Source organism: Silurus aristotelis (genome assembly GCF_946808225.1).
Source record: "Silurus aristotelis genome assembly, chromosome: 9".
NCBI lineage: Eukaryota > Metazoa > Chordata > Actinopteri > Siluriformes > Siluridae > Silurus > Silurus aristotelis.
This window is the reverse complement of record NC_139582.1, coordinates 969484-988271: the sequence shown is the minus strand read 5'-3', so window position 1 is coordinate 988271 and position 18788 is coordinate 969484. Positions and strand designations below refer to the sequence as shown.

Sequence of the window (18788 nt, the reverse complement as noted above, 5' to 3'; positions counted from 1 at the left end):
AACGTGTAAACGCTGTATTAATGCGCGTATTGGATGTCGCAAACGGTGCGGAACGATTCGAGTTCGCTTTTCGTTTCCGACGGGACGGTTTTAGCTGCGTGCACCTCGTCCCACTTCCGGGTTCCACGCGTGTGCAGGCATGGCGAGCGGCACTGTGGAGAAATGTTTACAGGATTTTAACAGCAGCACGGCGCAGCCAGATGTGTTCTTAAAGTAAGAAAATGCGGAATTGTGGAGGTTTATTATGATCATAATTATTATTGTAAACATTTGAAGTTATTAGGGACAAATTAAAACACTTAACGTGAAAAAAAACACGCAACGTGGTTGAATGCGATAAAACAGCGTTTTTAAAAGACCAAAATCAGTAAATACATTAATAATAAAATGTACTGTGTACAGACAAACACACGAGTCCAGAACACGAAATTAACGCGTTTAATTTCACGTGGGTTTTTTCTCCCATAGAAACAGTTCCGGAAGAAGATTAATGATGCACAAAGAATCTAAAAAAGAGCGTGAAATTGTAATTTTGTACAAATATTCTATTATTCTTCTATTTATTTTGACCAACAGATCACACATTTTATACTTATTTATAGATTTATATCTGTTTATATACTGTACATAAATGTTCAATTAAAAAAACTATATATATATATATATATAATATTCCTGCCAATATGTAAAAGATTAATTAGAAACAAATGACACCATTAGACTGGTTCACACATAAACATGAAACTATAATATATACTGTATAAATATATATAAATATAAAATACTCTTATTATTTGATAAATCAAACTAATATATGTTCTGACTCCTTTAGCGTTGATTCTGTGATGTCATGTTTATTCCTGTCCAGAGCTGCAGTCATTTTTAAGATCTTGTATTGATGATTGGAGTTGATTGATGGAGTAACCTGCTCATTCAGTATATTCAGGTGGTCAGCTGACCTTATCTTTGGGCACTGTAACGTTGATGAACCGAGACCTGACCCACTGAAGAACCCCAGATCACAGCACTGACCCCCCCCCCCCCCCCCCCCCCCAGGCTCGTACAGCAGGCACCAGGCACGATGGTGCATCAGTTCATCTGCTGCTCTTCCTACCCTGATGCACCATCACTCTGGAACAGGGTCAATCTGGACTCATCAGACCATATGACCTCCTTCTATTGCTCCAGAGTCCAATCTTTACGCTCCCTAACAAACTGAAGCCTTTTTTCCCGATTAGCGTCAATGATAAGTGATTTTCTTAAAACTACACAACAGTTCAGTCCCAATCCCTCGAGTTTCTTTCACATTGTGCGTGTGGAAATGTTCCTACTTTCACTATTAAACATAGTCGTGAGTTCTACTGATGTTTTTGTACGATTTGATTTCACCAGACGTTTAATCACGAATCATTCGAGATTCATTTCTTCCTCGAAGATGATGGTTCCTCACGATCCTTCCGGTTTTTAATAATGAACTGGACATTTCTTAACTCAATTTGAGTAGTTTCACCAAATCTCCTTAGATGTTTTCTTTGCTTTGCACACACTAATAATTTGACCCTCCTGAAACAGATGAACATCTTTTCCACAATCACAGGACGTGTCTTCTGACATGGTTGTTTAAGAAATGAGAAGCTGCTCACTGCATCAGTTACAGTTAAATAACTTGTTCATCATAATCGTCCACGCAGTAATAATCCAGTAGGGGGCGCTGATCTGTTTTCTTAGTTAAATCCAGGTGGAGATGTTTTACGACTGTCAGTGTAATAATTTGTGTAACTACAAAAGTGTTTGTTTGTTATCCGTTTCTTAGATGCGACGCATTTCCATGCAGCTGGTGAAGCTCCACGAGCTCCACGTTTTCTCTCTTTCTGCTCTCAGACTCTATAAATCTGAGATTCTCACTCTTGTCTCTTTCACTCCGTGACAGTGTGCAGGACGACCTGGCAGCAAACTTCACGTCCCTCACAAAGTCCCTGTATGACTTCCACAAATCATATGAACTGAAAGAATGGAAGGGGAGTCTGCTGGAGCAGCTGGTGGTGGAGAACTTTGACGAGGAACAGATCTGGCAGGAGCTGGAGCTGCAGAACGAGGCGGCACTCGCTCACTTTGAGAAGGAGGTGAGCGGCGCGGTCGCGGACCACACGCTGACACTTTTAGAAGTATCAGAACAGGAGGAAGATGAGGATGGTGAAGGTGATCAGGAGGAGGTGAATGAAGAGGAGGAGGATTATGAAGGTGACGAAAGAAAAAACGGACTATCTGATGAGGAGGAGGAGGAGGAGGAGGAGGATGAAGATGAGCTCGATGATGAGGACTCAGATATTGATTTTGATGTTGATAAATTAGAAAAACAATCCAAGCTGAAAAAGAAGGTGGAGACCACCAGACCCAAACTGAGGCCCGTCTCAGAAGTGGACGATCAGTTTTTTAAACTCTCAGACATGGAGGCTTTTTTGGATGATATGGACAAGAGAGAAGGGAAGAAACCTGTCGAGGAGGAAATCGATTATTTTCAGGACCTCCCCTCAGACGAGGACGAGACACTGGGGTTTGATAAACCTGCTGCACCAAAGAGGAAGGTGAGAGATGATCATCATGAAGACGCAGAGCTCACGACGGTTCTTCAAATGTGTATGAACTTTTGTGTCTTTTTTTTTTTTTTACAGATGAAAAGTTCCAGAAATGTAAAATACAAAGATTATTTTATGGATGAAGATCCTGTGCGACACGAGGAAGACGACGAGGAGGAAGAAGAAGAAGAAGATCAGGAGGATGTGAGACACGAGGAAGAAGACGAAGAGGAAGAAGAAGATCAGGATGACGACGAGGATGAAGATTCTCAGGAGTATGTGCACATCGTTGTGTTTTTTCTTTTTGGTCTCCATGAGGGTTTTATGCTGCAGTTGTTGTTTGTGAGATGAAGCGTGAGTGACCTTGTGCTCTGTTCAGAGGAGACACCGAGAACACAGATGCCAGACATGCCAAAAACGCCTCACGTAAGGTGACCTTTGACCTCCCCAGTGAGAGTGAAGGAGAGGATGTGGAGGAGATTCTGGGTGGGAAGAATAAAAACGTAACCACGCCGAAAGGCTCCAAGTCGACGTTTGAGAAAAGGCAGGAAAAGGTACGTTCAAGTGAAGCAGCTTCTACAGGGTGTGTGTGAAAAAGCAAACAGAACGTATATATAAATGTTAATAATGAGATATAAAATATAAATTTTGGAGCAAAAGTCATGTAGTTGTTTCTCAGGTTCAAGTTCTGCAAAGTCAGAGTTCAAATATTTTATTTAATTTTATATAGTTTTTCCGGGTTGTGTTATGCAGCACGAGAGCGGCCTCTAGAGGTGAACCACTGATGCCAACAGCTGTTTAAATAAAGTGTCAAAAAAAACCAAACATTAATTCACTTTGCATGTAACTGTTTTGATTTATGGAGTCTGGAACTTTTGGTTTCTGTTTAAATGTGTCTTTTTATAAAAAAAAAAAAAAAAACAAAGTATTCAGGGCTCGGTTGAGGCGCATCGCTAACGACGTATTCACGTGTGTGTTTTTGATGTTGTGATATTGATCTTACATTTAATTTCGATCCAGTATCTATTTTATAAACTATGGGTTGATTTAATCGGTTGTGGTCGAGTGCAATCCGACCTGCACATCTGTAAAATCCACCTGGAATTGATTTATTTATTTATATATAAAATGCAGCTGCTGGTGTCATTAAAAGATCAAATCTCCAGGAAGTGACTTGTTGAGGTTTTTGGTGGTGATTCTGATCGTTTCATGAACATGTTTATTGTTTATAAATGATTATAATCAGTGAGCGAGTTGTTAATAAACGGGTGTGTTGAACGGTAAAACAGATGATGGAGAAGATCAGTGAGCTGGAGAAAGCGGCGCTGGTGGAGAAGCCGTGGCAGCTGACCGGAGAAGTGACGGCGCAGAGCCGCCCGGAGAACAGCATGCTGGAGGAGGATGTGGATTACGATCAATCATCCAGGGCGGGTGAGGGAATGAGAGAGAGAGAGAGAGAGTGAGCGAGTGAGAGAATGAGTGAGAGAGAGAAAATGAGAGAAAGAATGAGTTGAGAGAGCGAGAGAGAGAATACACCAGATGTTAACATTTCTTGATCTGATTGATTAATTGAATGAATAATTGATTAATAGCTCCGGCGGTGACGGAGGAAACAACGCTGAGGCTTGAGGAAATCATCATACAGAGAATTAAAGACCAGGTTTGTGCTGCTCCAGTCTGCTTCTAATAAACCTGAACGCTCAGTGCTTCAGTGGCTCACCATCGCTCTGTTACACCGTGTGTGTGTGTGTGTGTGCACGCGTGTGTGTGTGTGTGTGTGCGCGTGCGCGTGCTAGGCCTGGGACGATGTGGTGAGGAAGGAGAAGCCGAAGGAGGAGGCGTTCGAGTATAAGAAAAGGTTGACTCTGGACCATGAGAAGAGCAAGCTCAGTCTGGCTGAAGTGTATGAGCAGGAGTACATCAAGCAGAACCAGGTGAGATCTTCAACATGCAAATCACAGACCTGAGCATTTACACATCAAACCTAAATGCTGTTGGAGAAGTTTATAGCTCCGCTCCCTCAGGAGGCCGTAGTTCACCTTTCAGGTGCAAATTATTATACAGTTATCAGTCTTCTAAATCTGATGATGTACTTGTTCTTCTTGTTCGGTGCTGAAATGATTCTCGTTGTTTTGGGTTTCAGGAAAAGACGGAGGAGGAAAATCCGGCTCATGTAGAAATCCAGAACTTTATGGACTCTCTCTTTCTTAATCTGGACGCCCTTTCAAACTTCCACTTCACTCCGAAACCTGTAAGAGCCTCGGCACGCAGAATGACCTTCTCTGACCTTGTGAAGTTTCTTGTTCACATTGTTGATTTTTGTTTTGTGTTTTTTTAATGAAAGCATATTCCTGAGGTGAAGATCATCTCCAACCTGCCCTCCATCACCATGGAGGAAGTGGCTCCAGTCAGCGCCAGCGACGCCACGCTTCTGGCTCCTGAGGAGGTCAAGGTTGGTGCTCTTCACGGCTTCTTCTCGATCACTCATTCATTAAATTAAAAGTCCACCTGGTTCCTCAGGAGCAGATCATTCAAATCTTTTGGAAAGATTGTTTTTCATTTCATCTGTAACTCTGATCCTTCAGGAGAAGAACAAAGCCGGACACGTCCTCGGAGACTTGGAGAAAACGAGCACCGATAAGAAACGGGAGCGACGCAAGAAAAAGAAGCTGAAGCGGTTGAAGATCCAGGAGCGCGAGAAGAACAAGAAGCTTAAAGAAGCTGCGAGCGAAGGAAAGAGCAAGAAAACGTCGAAGGCCCACGTGGAAGAGACGCTCAGGAAGCTCACTAAAGGAGGCAAAGCCAAAGTTCTCACGGTCAGTGTTTTCTTTTCTTTTCTTTATTTTATACAACGTTACTGATGTGAGGTGTGTGTGAGGTAAAAGCTGAGCAGATCATCAACTCCATGCAGGTGTAAAAGGGTTCATGTTGATTGTCAGAGTTCTTTAGCAGGAGATCTTCCACTCCAACCCATATAAAGCAGATCCATCCAGCTCTGTCTGTCTGCCTCTGTCTGTCTGTCCATCCCATGTAAAGCAGATCTTCATGCAGCTGCTTTGTGCACAGGGACATGGTCATGCTGGAACAGGTTTTGGTCTCCTAGTTTAAGTGCATGAACAATTGAATGCTCCAGCATCCAGAGACGTCTGATACATGTCTGGGAAAGTCAGTTGTCCCAATACTTTTGGCTCACTGTCCCAAACGACACTAGAATGTGATTTTATTTATAATAAATAGTGTAAACGTTTGTATTTTGATGTTTTCGGGTTGTTGCTCCTTACAGGACGATGGGATGGACAAAGCGCTGCGCTCGTCTCAAGCCTTCTTCTCCCAACTTCAGGACCAAGTCCGGAGTCAGATCAAGGGCTCGAAGGATCAGGCTGCCAAAAAGAAGAAACAGAAAGAGATTTCTGCCAACAAGCTGAAGTTATAGAGATCTAATCGTGTGTGTCGTGTACAGTGTCGGAAAGTTGAACTGAGTTCGGATCTCATCGCGATCCGGTGTTTATATTAAAATGGTTTTGTGATACGTTTGTTGTGTTCTGCTTCATTGCATCAGTTCAGCAACGATTTTCTCCTCATCAGGACGTTTGTGCAGGACGTGGAGGAGAAGAAAAAAATGACACCTAGCCCTTAATAATCACCTTATACGAGGGTCACGTATCGAATTATCTGATGATCCGTCATCTATGAACACGTGAGATTACGCTCATTTGACCACGAAGACGTGTTTCGGATTGAAGATAAATTGCATAAATATTACACGCGATTACAGCAGACGTGCAGAACCACGTCTGACACGAGGAAAAAAAACAGTCAGCTGAAGTGTCAAACCAAATGTTTTTAATTCACAAAGAAAATCAGAAGCGTCGTTTTTTTTTTGCAATGCGGCGAAACACGCGCGGTCACGGGGGGGGAAACGTCGCCGTGGCAGTTCATCTGAGGACATTTAGATGTACAGGAGCCCAAATAACCACCTTTTAGCTCACGGTGTAGCGTAGAGCAGCCTGAGAGAAACCTACACATCCACTCCTTATATATATATATTTAGAGAAAGGCCACGATTTAAAGGAAAAAAGGCACAGGATTAGAATAAATAACCCTTCAGCTTCTTTACATAATCTGAATAAATATCAGAAAAAAAAAAAAACCCTAAAATGTTAAGATCAAGTCATTCGGCAACAGCGTCGAGCACTGCATTAGTGGTAAAATTCTAAAAAACAACAAAAATTTATATCACCTCTGTGTTTTATGGTTTTTGGGAAACGTGAATGTTCCTTTTGCTTCCATGCAACAAATTCAGTTAAAAAAACACAAGAATGTGACAGTGAATGAGTAGAAGAAAGTTCTGTGGATTAGACCCCCCCCTCCCCCTCCCCCACACTCACACACACGGAGGTGGAAGTTTAAGGGTTTTGGGTTAGGCAGGGAATGTTCTGGAAAGTGAAAGGAATCCTGAACCAACATGGCTCCCATTCCACACTTTTCAACACCATGCAGTTCCGTCTGGACTCAATGAAAGCGACTTCACTGTACAACAAGACGAACAAGAAACCGACTGGTGAAGAACATCTGGAGAACTGTCCAGGTGCTGAAAGCGTGTAAAGCTGTTCGTCATGCTAAAGGAGGATTTTTATATATTTGTTTGATTAAAGTGTTCCATAGAAACAAAAGGAACATGCGTTTGTCTCTTAAACACCATAATAGACCCAGTTTCTAAACTTCTCACAGGCTCGGTATATTATTATTATTAAGATTAAGGATTACTGGGTGAAAAAGTACCATTTTTAAACAATAAAAAGTTATAATAAAAAAAAGTTTAGTCCAAATACATAAAATAGGGAAGGGTAAATACGTCCCAAAAGAAAAACAAAAATCACTATTTTAATGTGCGATTGTTTCACAAACATTGCCACCAAATGATTTGTAAAAAAAAAAAAAATTGCTATTCAACAGCAAAGTTTTTGGGAGAAAAAACTAAAAAACCTACTGAAATTAACAAGACAATGAAATCCTATCAGAACAGTTTATTATGGACACATCGTCCGGCACCACGTCCCAAACCCTGAAACCCATGTCAAAGAAAAGCTTTTAGAAGAAAACAAACCAAAAAGAGGTAACAAGTGCTGTTTGTTTTTTTCTTCCAAGAATAAAACCTCTAAAGTTCCTTCACAAACTCGACTCATTATGTGCCTGTCGCTATACGATGCGCTCGACTGCTGAACCGCTTCAAGCGATTGTGTAACAGACGAGGACCAGCCCGTGTGTGTGTGTGTGTGTGTGTGTTTGTGTGTGTGTATGAGATACACCGTATGAACACAGGTTTGTGGACACCTGACCATAAGCTTGGAATGTGCTTCTTTCTAAACCTCCTATTCCATATTGTCTTCTATTTGCTCTTATTATAAAGTTCCACTCTTCTGGGAAGATGTTCCTTCTGACGTGTTGGTCAACTCAGGTGCTGATGGGTGCCAGTCAGCGTCATAATTCATTGTTCAATAATGTAGAAGATCTATCGCAGGAGATCTTCCAATCTATGGAAAGTATATCTTCATGGAGCTGGCTTTGTGCCTTGTCATGGTGGAACATCTCCAAATTCAAGTGAAGGGAAAATGTAATGCTCTTCAAAAACAAAGGTGTGTCTCCACCTGTGAGGGAACAGTTTGAATGACTACCACATATGGCTGGGAAAAAGCAGGTGTCCAAATACTTTTGTTCATATAGTGTGTGTGTGTGTGTGTGTGTGTGTGTGTGTGTGTGTTTGTAAAAATCTAGCTAGACAGTCAGACCTTTCCAGAAGATCTCTTCCAAACTGTATAGAACTATATACTAAAATAAAGTTTGATCAGATTTCTCTACCACAGCTTTTACTTTACACTCCTACGTTCATCATGAACTTCCAAACAAGCGCAGGAGAAAAACATCAAAACACAATCAGTACTGGCAGTTTAGTAAAGAGGGAACCTTTGTAGAAGAATGTGCGCATTCATTCAAAAAAAAACAAAAAAAAACCCTAAGACACTTAAAAACTGGCAAATAAATCGTGGACGATCGGCACGTGCCGGATTCTACACCATATTCCCACAAAGCAGTGGAGAAGAAACAGAACATCTCCTGCTCCTATAAAACATGAAGCTCTGGGCAGATGTGGTGGTATCAGTTCACGCATCTTAACATCGCGATGTTGGCTGGAGTGCTGCGAAATAACCAGTGTGAATAAAGAAGAACATTCTAGAGACTTCCAAACACGCCTGCTGCCCCATAGGAGACCTCTTCAGAGGTTTTCGTTAGCCAGCGTCTCGGTGGATAGCCAAATTCTGGCTCCGTTGAGGAATTTGCTAAGGGGAGTACCCAGGAGGCTACGGCGACACATGTTGCCCATGGGGGAGAAGGGGAACGAAGAGCTGAGGAAGTCGGGATTAGGAGCTGGAGACTCGCTCGGAGACGATCCTGCCCTGAAGTACATTCTGCTGGGTTCGTCCTGGAGGCTGCGTGCCGGAGTCGTCCCTCCGGTGTACTGCCTCAGCTGGTTCTGCAGGATTTCGATCTCGTCCACCAGCACGGAGAACTTGTGGAAGGTGGTGATGGGGCCGCCGTTGGGAATGCGAGCCTCGGGCACCCAGCGCAGGAAGTAGAGCTTCCACAGGGGCAGATGGGAAGGCAGGAGTTGGGGCAGCAGAAGACCCTGCAGGTCGGCGGGGCGAGAAAGCCAGTCCTGCAGGAAGTGTTCCGCAGGGCTCTGCTGCTTCTCATTCGCCTGAGAGGCGTCCGTGCGGAGTCGCGGCATCAGGGAATTACGCCTCGGCAAGGTATCGAGTGCGGCCAGACCACCGTTCTTCAGGTCTGAGGGAAGACCTCGCAGCGTGGAACTGTAGTTTCTCTGCAAAAAAAAAAAACCCAATGACACCATTTATAAGTATTATACACACACACGGTTTTCATATTTAGTGTCAATTTCTCACAGGAACCCAAATCTGATCCACATCCCACAGTTCTACAGACAAATCACCAGATACGTGTCCCTCGAGCACAGAGATTCTTCAAAACTTTGATATTTTGATGCTATTATGAGGCCCTTAACCCTCTATGCTCCGTGGGTCCCTTACGAGGGAAATATCAAGGTCCGTGACGTCGGAGTGACGTGGGGCCGCCTTCCCATGGGCTCACCACCTGCAGGAGGGACCGTAAGGGACGGTGCTGTGAGGATTGGGCAGCAGTCGAAGGCGGGGGTCTGCTAATACTGCTGCCCCCGCGACCCGAATTACGGATAAGCGGGAGAAAATGAATGAATGAATGAATGAATGCTATTATGTTTAGTAATTGATGAGATATTCAACTGTTTTATTATTCTGAAATTATTTACAGATTGGTGAAGCTCCGCCCATCTTTACTTTAGAGAGACTCTGTACAATCACCTCACTGACCTGCTGTCCATCAACATCATTAGTTACGCAATGGTTCTAAAACATTTCTAAAACTACAACATTTGAATGACATTTACTTTTTCTAGACTTTTGTTGCCCCGTCTCAACTTTTTTCAGACGTGTTGCAGCAAATTTAAACGACCTTATTTATTTATTTTATTTATTTATCCATTTTAAACGTTTTTTTCCTTTTATCTGAATAAAATATGAGTTTATGATATTTGAAAATCATTGAATTCTGTATGTATTTACACTTTACAGGGAGATGGTGTTGTACTAGGAATAATCCTCTCCTCGCTCGTGTGTCGTTTTCTAGATTCTTCTCTGATCGGTATTTAGGGTGGTGTTCGATAAAATGAAATACAAAATTTCTTACATTAGTTTTTTCTTTTTTTTTGATAATGTGTATGAAAGCGAGGAGAAATAAACGTGTCTCATTATCGCACGTCCTCACCTTGCTCCGTCGGTGTGTGAAGGTCCGCACCGTGCCGTTGTGCACACAGGGGGCGCTCTTGCCCACGTACAGAGGATTGTTAAAGAGCGCCTGATCTTTCAGGCTGAATTGCTGTGACCAGTCCCACACAGGGGGGAACTGCAGAACTTTGTCCTGGCCCAGGGATATGCTCTTACTCAGGGCAAAGTCCTGACGATACGGAGGAGAGAAATCACCAAGAAAAAAAAAAACATGGACGTTCCTCTTATAAAGAGACAAAGAAACACCTTGAGAAGCTGAGAGTTTTTTTTTCTGGATCACTTACCCTGCTGTGCTCTGCTCTTTGTCTGGGGCAGTTGAAAAGGAAAGTGCTGAAGACAGGAACCCACATGCTGTCGCTCAGCACCGTGAGGTACATCTCAGTGAACTCGAAGGCTGATGGGTACTGCTCCATTATCTGCCAGACGCAGTTGAGGAACAGCAGAAACAGTGGCGACTGTGGAGAAAGAGGACGGAGAAGGACATCAGGAGAAGAGGTTCACTGAAATGGGTTTACCCGCAATGTTGGCTTTGTTCGGAGAGCGTCAGCTGTTTTATCAGATATGCATCTGACATGCTCTGTATGGTGAATCGGAGGCGGAGCTCGTCGGCGAGAAAGAGAACTCTGATTGGCTATTCAACTTAGCAAATTGATCAAACATTGACGGAGTAAAGAAGGAACGCACCGAGACTTCTTGTCTTTGGAACTTAGAAGATACGATCGAAAAAAGCTACAGGAATCCATTAGTAATGATCGCGGCAGGTGCCGAATATAGACTACTGCCACCTGCTGGATTGGGAGAGTTCTGTTCTCTCACACAAGACAAAATATATTCATTATGAGGGGAAAAAACAGGGACCAAATGATATTTTTAAATACCACACAAGAATGATCTTTTAAAACACTTCCAGTCTTCCTGTCGTGTACATCTGCTATCTTTTTACCGCATGGCCTGGGAACGCTAAGTTCCCTCAACGTAGAACCTGAATATCTTTTCCAACTTGAGTTTTTATTATTCTTTTGCCCATGGCTGTTTTTTTTACTTTCTCTTTGAAATGATGTGTTCCGGTAATGAAATCACTTTTCCCTGCAGTTTCTCTGCCGCTTTAAAGCGGAAGTTGCTAAATATTTTCTGCGTCTCGTGATCATTGGTTTCTTTGGTGCTTTAACTCAAGCGTAGTTGGCGCATGTTCTGGGTTTATTACAACAACAACAACAACAAATGATGTGATGGGACATTCCTCACAGAACACACGCATAAATAGTCATAATGTGCAGATTTATTTAAACGTCTCCGGATTAATCAATCGACCTCCAGTCATGAGCACGCAGATTTGCAGCTTGTGTCAGGCAGATGTTTTCAAAAGACAGTTGCACATCTGTGCCACCAGGTTTTCCGTTCTCATGCTAGCATGTTCCAGGAAAATTTCCCTTCTTGCAGTTAATGTCGACTCGATGCCAGATTGCATGCCAGCAACTCCTGTCCTACAGGTGCAACTCTCCAGCCGTCTCAGCACTCCTACCTCCTCCTTGTCATTTTTCTTTAAATGATTGCAGCGGTCCAGGAAGCGATGTCCAGCCATCACCCACTCCTTCTGTACCAGGCCCTGAAACCCGGCCAGACTCCGGCAATGAGGGTCGCACATCACCTGCACCAGAGACGCGATGACGCAGCTCAAGTCCCGGTCTTCTACTTCTGCAGGGGAACACGGGGGAACATCATTTCAGATGATGGAAATGACACTGATGCGTATTTTAACAGTACAGAGCAGTGTGTCTAACCTTCCAGAATGACGGAGGACTGTTTCCCCTCCAGCATGTAGACGACCTCCACTGCGTGCTTCAGAAATGCCCTGAAAAAAACATCATATAGATTTAACACTAAAACCTGGAGGTAAATAAATTTCATATCAACCACATGCACATCACATCAGTTTCTTTTTTAATACTGAAGTTTACATTTATTCCTCTGACCAGGTCCAATCTAACTGTGTTTTTATTCAGAGATATTGAGCAAACGATCTGAGACGGTTTCAGCCCGTCTTATACATCTTATACTTCATCATCATCATCATCATCTGCTCGGTTCGGGTTTGAACTCCTACGCAGATATGGAGGAAGGTGTCTGAGCCGTGCTGCGATCTCGAGGCTGTGAGAGAACCAGCATGCTGTTTATTCATACCTCACGTGTTCCATCCACCGTGAACTTTCCATGGACGACAGCCACTTTTCCTCAGACTCCTCGAAGGGCTCTGCGCACACACACACACACACACACACACACACACACACACACACACACGTATACAGTTGTCTATAATATTAACGTGCCAAATCGTGATAAAGTGGGACTGCGTGATTTTACTTCTTTTCTCTAAATGTGAGAGAAAACACAGGGTGGTGAAGGAAAACGTGAGTTTGGAGTCCAGCGTGAGTTGGTTTTGAACCCCTTGTTCGCTGTACAGACTTTTATAAGAATGGTGATCGTGTGAGGGGAATCTCGGCGTGATTATGAGTTAAGACGTCAGGATCGTGTCCCTCCTGCTGGTATGATCGCAATACTTCTCTCAAGATTACAAATCATTCCTTTTCTTACCTCTTTATTTTCTCACATCCTTTTATATTTCATACTGATGGACCTGATGGTTTTCGTTTTCACTGTGAGTTGTATTCTGTATATCAACGTGTAACTTGGTCACGGATTAAAAATCCTGAATTTTGAAACACATGGACGGAGTGATGATGAAGCTCATGCTTCCACAACACGCTCAAGCCGAAAACTCAGAGAGAATTAAGTCGTGATTTGAGAAAAGAAGAACGAATTGCTTATGAATCGTGACTTTTCAGGACGTCTGCAGTTCGAACACCTTTGTAACTGATAGCAGGAGGTTTTTAAATCACCGACACCCTCAGGGTCACAACATTTCTGAGTGGGAGATTATGGACAGACCACCTGCTTTCGACCACCAAAGCTCTGCATGACCACCACTAGATCACTGAGTAGTGATGATGGAAGTGAGGAAATGTACTTAAATAAAATAATACATTATACTGATACCAACATACTGAGCATTTATAATAATAATATGAGTATAATAATAAAGAAGTCATAATCAGGTGATGAGTTATAATAAAGAATAAATAACACCTGCAGTGTGTCAACATTTGAGCACCAGGATGATAAACATTAAAACCACCGTTCCAGTTTGTAACGTTTCATGTATTGAAAATCCTGTTCTGGAAAGCAAACATTCAGAGCAAACAGAGAGGACGAGAGTGAGAGCGAAAGCAGGGAGAAGGTGAGGACGCTTACCGATCACGCAGACCTGCCGCAGCTTCACTAACGCACCCTGGAGCTCCTGGATGCTCGGCAGGCTCTCGTCCAAATCTGTCTTCAGGACGGTGCTGCGCATCGGGTGGCTTTTGATTATCGCGCTGCAAATCCTGACGGAATTCAGAAACGCATTAAAAAAATATATACGCTGAGCGGACAAAAGTTTGTAGACACCTGACCGCATTTACTGTTATAAAAAAACCTCCACTCTTCTGGGAAGAAAAGATTTTGTGGCGATTTCAGATACGAGAGCATTAGTAAAGTCAGGTACTGATGTAGGTGAGATGAGGAGGATGTCAGAGCTCTATTGCAGGAGATCTTCCACTCCAACCCATAAATACATCTGTGTGCCTCCAAGTTCATGGGAACAGTTTGGAGAAGAACCACATATGGTTGGAAAACTCGGGTGTCCCAATACTTTTGTCCATATTGTGCATATAATATAAAGTATAAAATGAGCAAATAATAAAGATGTGGTTTATGTTGCGTAATAGTTTACACACAGCATGAGGACGTTTCAAACATAAATGTATGTAATATTTATGTAATTATGTGAATCTTCACAAAGATGGACATTTTTGGACATTATTTTGTGTGCAGGATTGAAGAAATGTGTGTGTTATGTGATGAAGGAACGCACAGTGCCTGTAGGGGGCGTGGCCTCAGTAACCCTGCAGTACATGTGATTGATAAATGTGCAGGTAGAAATTCAACTAAAATTGTATTAAATCTGGTTGTTTTAATTAAAATGATCCTGCAGGATAAACAACATTTAACTGTGTTTAAGTTCCCTGTTATTATCCAACCTGCAATTCTGTAAATTCCCAGTTTAAAGTTTCCAGTCTTGAAAATTCCCGTAATTTGGACCTTTAATGAGAAGCGGATGAGAACTTTCACCGTTCTTCACTGTCCATACCTTTGATCCAGCTTCCTCTGCTGCTGGGGCTCGGTGATATGGGACATACGAACCAGAGCACTTCCGTTAGGGTGATTCCAGCACCATAGCTACTCCCCCAAACACACACACACGCGCGCGCACACACACACACACACACACACACACACACACATTAATCAGAGAGCTCTCAGGACAGCAGTGAAGGCATTGGGAGAGGAGGTGTCTGCTCACCGGGAGACGCTGAGCTTTAAAGTAGCACGCGTACTGCTTCAGGTCCTGATCCGCCAACGAAGACGGAACTACAAAGAACTCTGGGAGACTGCAGACGAGACACAACACACTTTTAAGACTGAATACATTACTATCAGTGTTAGAAAAGAGGATGAGGATGTAGACAGGGACTGTGAAGTGTCTGCCTCTTTTTCAAGTTTACTTGGTTTAACCACATCATCTGAGGGAACATCTGATCGTAACATCAGCAGCCAATCACTGCTCGCTCTTTTCATGGCAGGTTCAGATATAAGAGAAGGAAACTGCAGTGGCAGATGGAGGTGTTGTATAAGAGTAGAATAATCCTGTTACACAACACTGAGCTTTACTTATTCAACATGTAGGCAGTGAACTGGATTTATTCCTGATTTACATAATCCTAATTTCACTCATAATCCAGACTGCTGTTCAAAAAGCAACAATCTATACACGTGTGTGGTGTGAACAGAACACAAATCCAGAGACACACACAAATCCAGAGACAGACACACACCCATCCAGAGACACACACAAATCCAGAGGCATACAGACAGACACAAAAATCCAGAAACACCCACACACACAAAGCCAGAGAGACACACACGCACACAATTCCAGAGACTAGAGACACACAGACACAGAGGTACAGTAACAAATACTGATGCATGCACACACACACACACACTAAGACACACACACACACACTAAGACACACACACACTAAGACACACACACACTAAGACACACACACACACTAAGACACACACACACACACACACACATATATATACAAATAAAACACACTGCATACACACAGGGGTGCACATACACAAATGCACAAACTGAAGCGCACATGAAATAACACACACACACACACACACACACACACACACACACACACACACACACACACACACCTGGGTGAGATGAGAAACTCCTCGTTAATGGCACACACTCTCCATTCTGAGGCGCCGGTGCGTTTGATCTCTCTGTCCCAGTCAGAAGAGCAGTCAAACATGGCCGTCTGTACACTCTTCCCCGACTCCACTCCATTCACCTTCTCAACTACACACACACACACACACACACACACACACACACACACACACACACAGTTCATTTTTATAGGAATCACCGTACATAGGTGTGTGTGTGTGTGTGTGTGTGTGTGTGTGTGTGTGAATTACCTGATGAACCGTGGAAGCGTGTACCAACGTACTCAAACCCGAACAGTAGTTGGCTGTCGGCTGGGTGAGAGTAATGTGCAATAGCGAGGCAAACCTACGGCACAAGAGAGTCACATAGAATAGAGATTAACATGGCAGAGGCAGAGCTGCATCTTCCTGGAGACACAACAGAAAAAGAACGTCTGGTTTTATTTCATCTGTTTTTCAGCACTACAAAGGCGGTATTCATCACATTCCACCACATGCAAAACTCCTCCACTGGAAAATAAATAGCTGTGGATGTTAGTATCGCCACAGGCACTGTAAATCTTCCAGCCAATCTTCCTTTTAATGCCATGGAACATCAATGGCTATTTTAACGTGTCCTTCACGTTAATGTTCTCGGATTTTAATTTGGGAGGATTCGGGAGGTATTTTCTGGAGTAAATGAGTTGTCTATGGTAGTTAAGTGGATTACAGTCCATTAATATGGGTTTAATGGTCCTGCTTGCTCTACAAAGATCACATGTTGGGGGGGGGGGGTATCTTCACCATTTAGTACACGGGTCTTTTGGGTTGTGGGTGCAGGTTTTCATCCTATCTTGTGTATATAATCTAGGAGGAGCAGCTTAATGGGTCAAATGTTGGGCTTCTAATCAGAAGGTTATGACTTCAAATCCCAGCAACACCAACCTGTGGGTCTTTTAAGCAAAAGCTCTGAAACTCAAATGCACAGCTATATAAATGTGATCATTGTAAGTCTCAGGAGAAAAGTCTGGACTGAAAGGTGAAAGCTGAGGGAAGCTGATGTTCATTTATAGGAGGTTGATCTGATGTAGCTTCTTATAAATGCCAGGCCTCCACAGATTTACATTCAAGCCCAACTACTGATAAACAGAGGTGATAATGAAATGTCCAGTTCTAGTCAGGCTTTCTTTTGTCTGCTCATCTTACTGTCCGTCTGAGAGTCAAAACAGGAGGCTTTTATGTGGAATATAATGTAAAAACATGTATGTGAACACATCATGTGAACAGAGAATGAGAGAAAAAAACTGGTATCAGTGGTTATGACAACAACAAAAACATTCATGCAGGTACTGGTGTGGCTACAAGTGCACGTGTGTGTGTGTGTGTGTGTGTGTGTGTGTGTGTGTGTGTGTGTGTGTGTGTGTGTGTGTGTGTGTGTGTGTGTGTGTGTGTGTGTGTGTGTGTGTGTGTGTGTGTGTGTGTGTGGCTCTGTAATTTCCACAAGAAAAAAAAACATGGAACTCCCTTCTCTAAACTGGATGCAGTAATTACACTCAACCCTCTTCTCCAGACACGGGACGTGTGATTAAATCCCACACAGCCATTCCAATCCGGCACAAAGAAAACACACACACTCCACACACACACACACACACACTCACACACACTCACACAGAGAGGAAAAACCCAGTTTCCTCAGACAGCAGAAAAAACATGAAGGCTCTGACAGGTGGTGGAAGGGGTATGATTATGAGTAGAATGAAACATCAGAACACCTGCCATGAGTCAAGACTTGAGCTGTGTGTGTGTGTGTGTGTGTGTGTGTTTGTTTTGATGTGTTTTGGTTAATACCAGATAGAATAAAATGCCTGGGATTTACAGTATTGTACAGGATAATATCATTCTATTAATAGATCAGTGTGCTGAGAGTCACATTCGAGTCTTTACACATAAACTGAGGTAATTAAGTAAAGAATCTTGAGATAAAAATTATAATAGGAACATTATAGTCATAATAAATCAGCACTTTGGATAATTAGGTACATTTTTTTTACAAATATTTTTGTACTTTTACTAAAGTGGAAATTTAAATGGACACTTTTACTGCAGTCAAACTTCACAGAGTGGATCTACTGTAACTCAATCACATGCTTTGTGTTCTTCATCCACCACTAACATAACATTCCATCCATCCATCCATAATAATATTCCTTCCCTCCATCCACCCAGGTTCAGTTATAGTCCATAAAATCAATCACTATCATTAATCCACCCGGATGTATATTTTAGATTTTTTTCAGATTGACTAGTCTTCATTTCTTAAGGTAATGAATTGTCTCTATTTAACTGTCATTCCAAATAAATACATGGTATATATTATTATTTAAATGGAATATATTTATATATATATTTTTATTCAATGCTTATTGAGTATAAAAAGAGACGCACAGCTGAATGCTGAATGCCTGAGTTCTCAGTAGGAGTGAAAAGAGTAGTGTCTGAAGAATGACCCGAGCTCTGTAATCATTCACATGTGCTGTGTGAACCAACACTATGCTCTTCTGGCTCTGTGTGTGTGTGTGTGTGTGTGTGCTGGTGAACTACAGTCTGTCTGCTCTACAAAAAAGCTCCAGAGATCAGCATTCTGTCCCGGAGGCTTCAGAGAGGCTCTGGAACGGAACTGCAACACGAATGCGTGTGTGCTCGCTGAGCGGTCGGAAAGTGAGCCTCGTCCCTCAATGGCCTTTTTGTTCCTCTTGTTCTCCTGCTTTCTGTGCCCCCGTCTTCTGTTTCTCACAAGCTGGCAGACTCTGACTCGAGTCGGCGACATCACGCTTTCACTTTCTCGGCCTCTACATCTTTCGCCCTTCTGTCCCTCCTTCGCTCTTCTGTTTTCCTGCTCTCTTTTTTTACTCGCTCC

General features: G+C 42.8%; 2 protein-coding genes across 4 annotated transcripts in view; one reads left to right on the top strand and one right to left on the bottom strand.

Annotated features, from left to right (window-relative positions):
- Positions 1-94: 94 nt before the first annotated feature.
- mphosph10 (M-phase phosphoprotein 10 (U3 small nucleolar ribonucleoprotein)) lies at positions 95-8331 on the top strand. 2 transcript variants are annotated; one of them, XR_014535006.1, is made up of 12 exons: positions 95-213; positions 1931-2585; positions 2673-2851; positions 2956-3130; positions 3866-4007; positions 4169-4236; positions 4373-4510; positions 4720-4827; positions 4921-5028; positions 5162-5392; positions 5860-7929; positions 7987-8331. XR_014535006.1 is itself a non-coding variant. In XM_083550115.1 (11 exons), the coding sequence occupies exons 1-11, from the start codon at positions 140-142 to the stop codon at positions 6007-6009; spliced, it is 2028 nt and encodes a 675-aa protein (XP_083406241.1). In that variant the 5' UTR covers positions 95-139; the 3' UTR covers positions 6010-8331. The 2 variants fall into 2 exon arrangements, 1 of the variants encoding a protein (XP_083406241.1); XM_083550115.1 differs by having other exon boundaries at positions 5860-8331.
- mtmr10 (myotubularin related protein 10) overlaps positions 6398-18788 on the bottom strand; it is a 28807-nt gene continuing 16416 nt past the window's right edge. The window contains exons 6-17 of one of the 2 annotated variants that reach the window (XR_014535004.1): positions 16142-16235; positions 15872-16019; positions 14937-15024; positions 14724-14812; positions 13787-13917; positions 12656-12725; positions 12256-12326; positions 11997-12169; positions 10759-10929; positions 10455-10643; positions 7121-9456; positions 6398-7087 (exon numbers count right to left, since the gene is read on the bottom strand). Coding sequence is in view for 1 of the 2 variants with exons in the window: in XM_083550109.1 (XP_083406235.1) it covers positions 8851-9456; positions 10455-10643; positions 10759-10929; positions 11997-12169; positions 12256-12326; positions 12656-12725; positions 13787-13917; positions 14724-14812; positions 14937-15024; positions 15872-16019; positions 16142-16235 (1830 nt within the window). In the remaining variant the exon portion in view is untranslated. Of the gene's footprint in view, positions 9457-10454; positions 10644-10758; positions 10930-11996; positions 12170-12255; positions 12327-12655; positions 12726-13786; positions 13918-14723; positions 14813-14936; positions 15025-15871; positions 16020-16141; positions 16236-18788 lie in introns of both variants that reach the window. The other variant, XM_083550109.1, reaches the window with a different exon arrangement.

Excerpts from the sequence above, each read along its gene's own strand:
- mphosph10 (XM_083550115.1), top strand. The coding sequence starts at position 140 with ATGGCGAGCGGCACTGTGGAGAAATGTTTACAGGATTTTAACAGCAGC. Across the intron at positions 214-1,930 it reads CAGCCAGATGTGTTCTTAAA|TGTGCAGGACGACCTGGCAG; the intron begins GTAAGAAAATGC and ends ACTCCGTGACAG. Across the intron at positions 4,237-4,372 it reads TACAGAGAATTAAAGACCAG|GCCTGGGACGATGTGGTGAG; the intron begins GTTTGTGCTGCT and ends TGCGCGTGCTAG.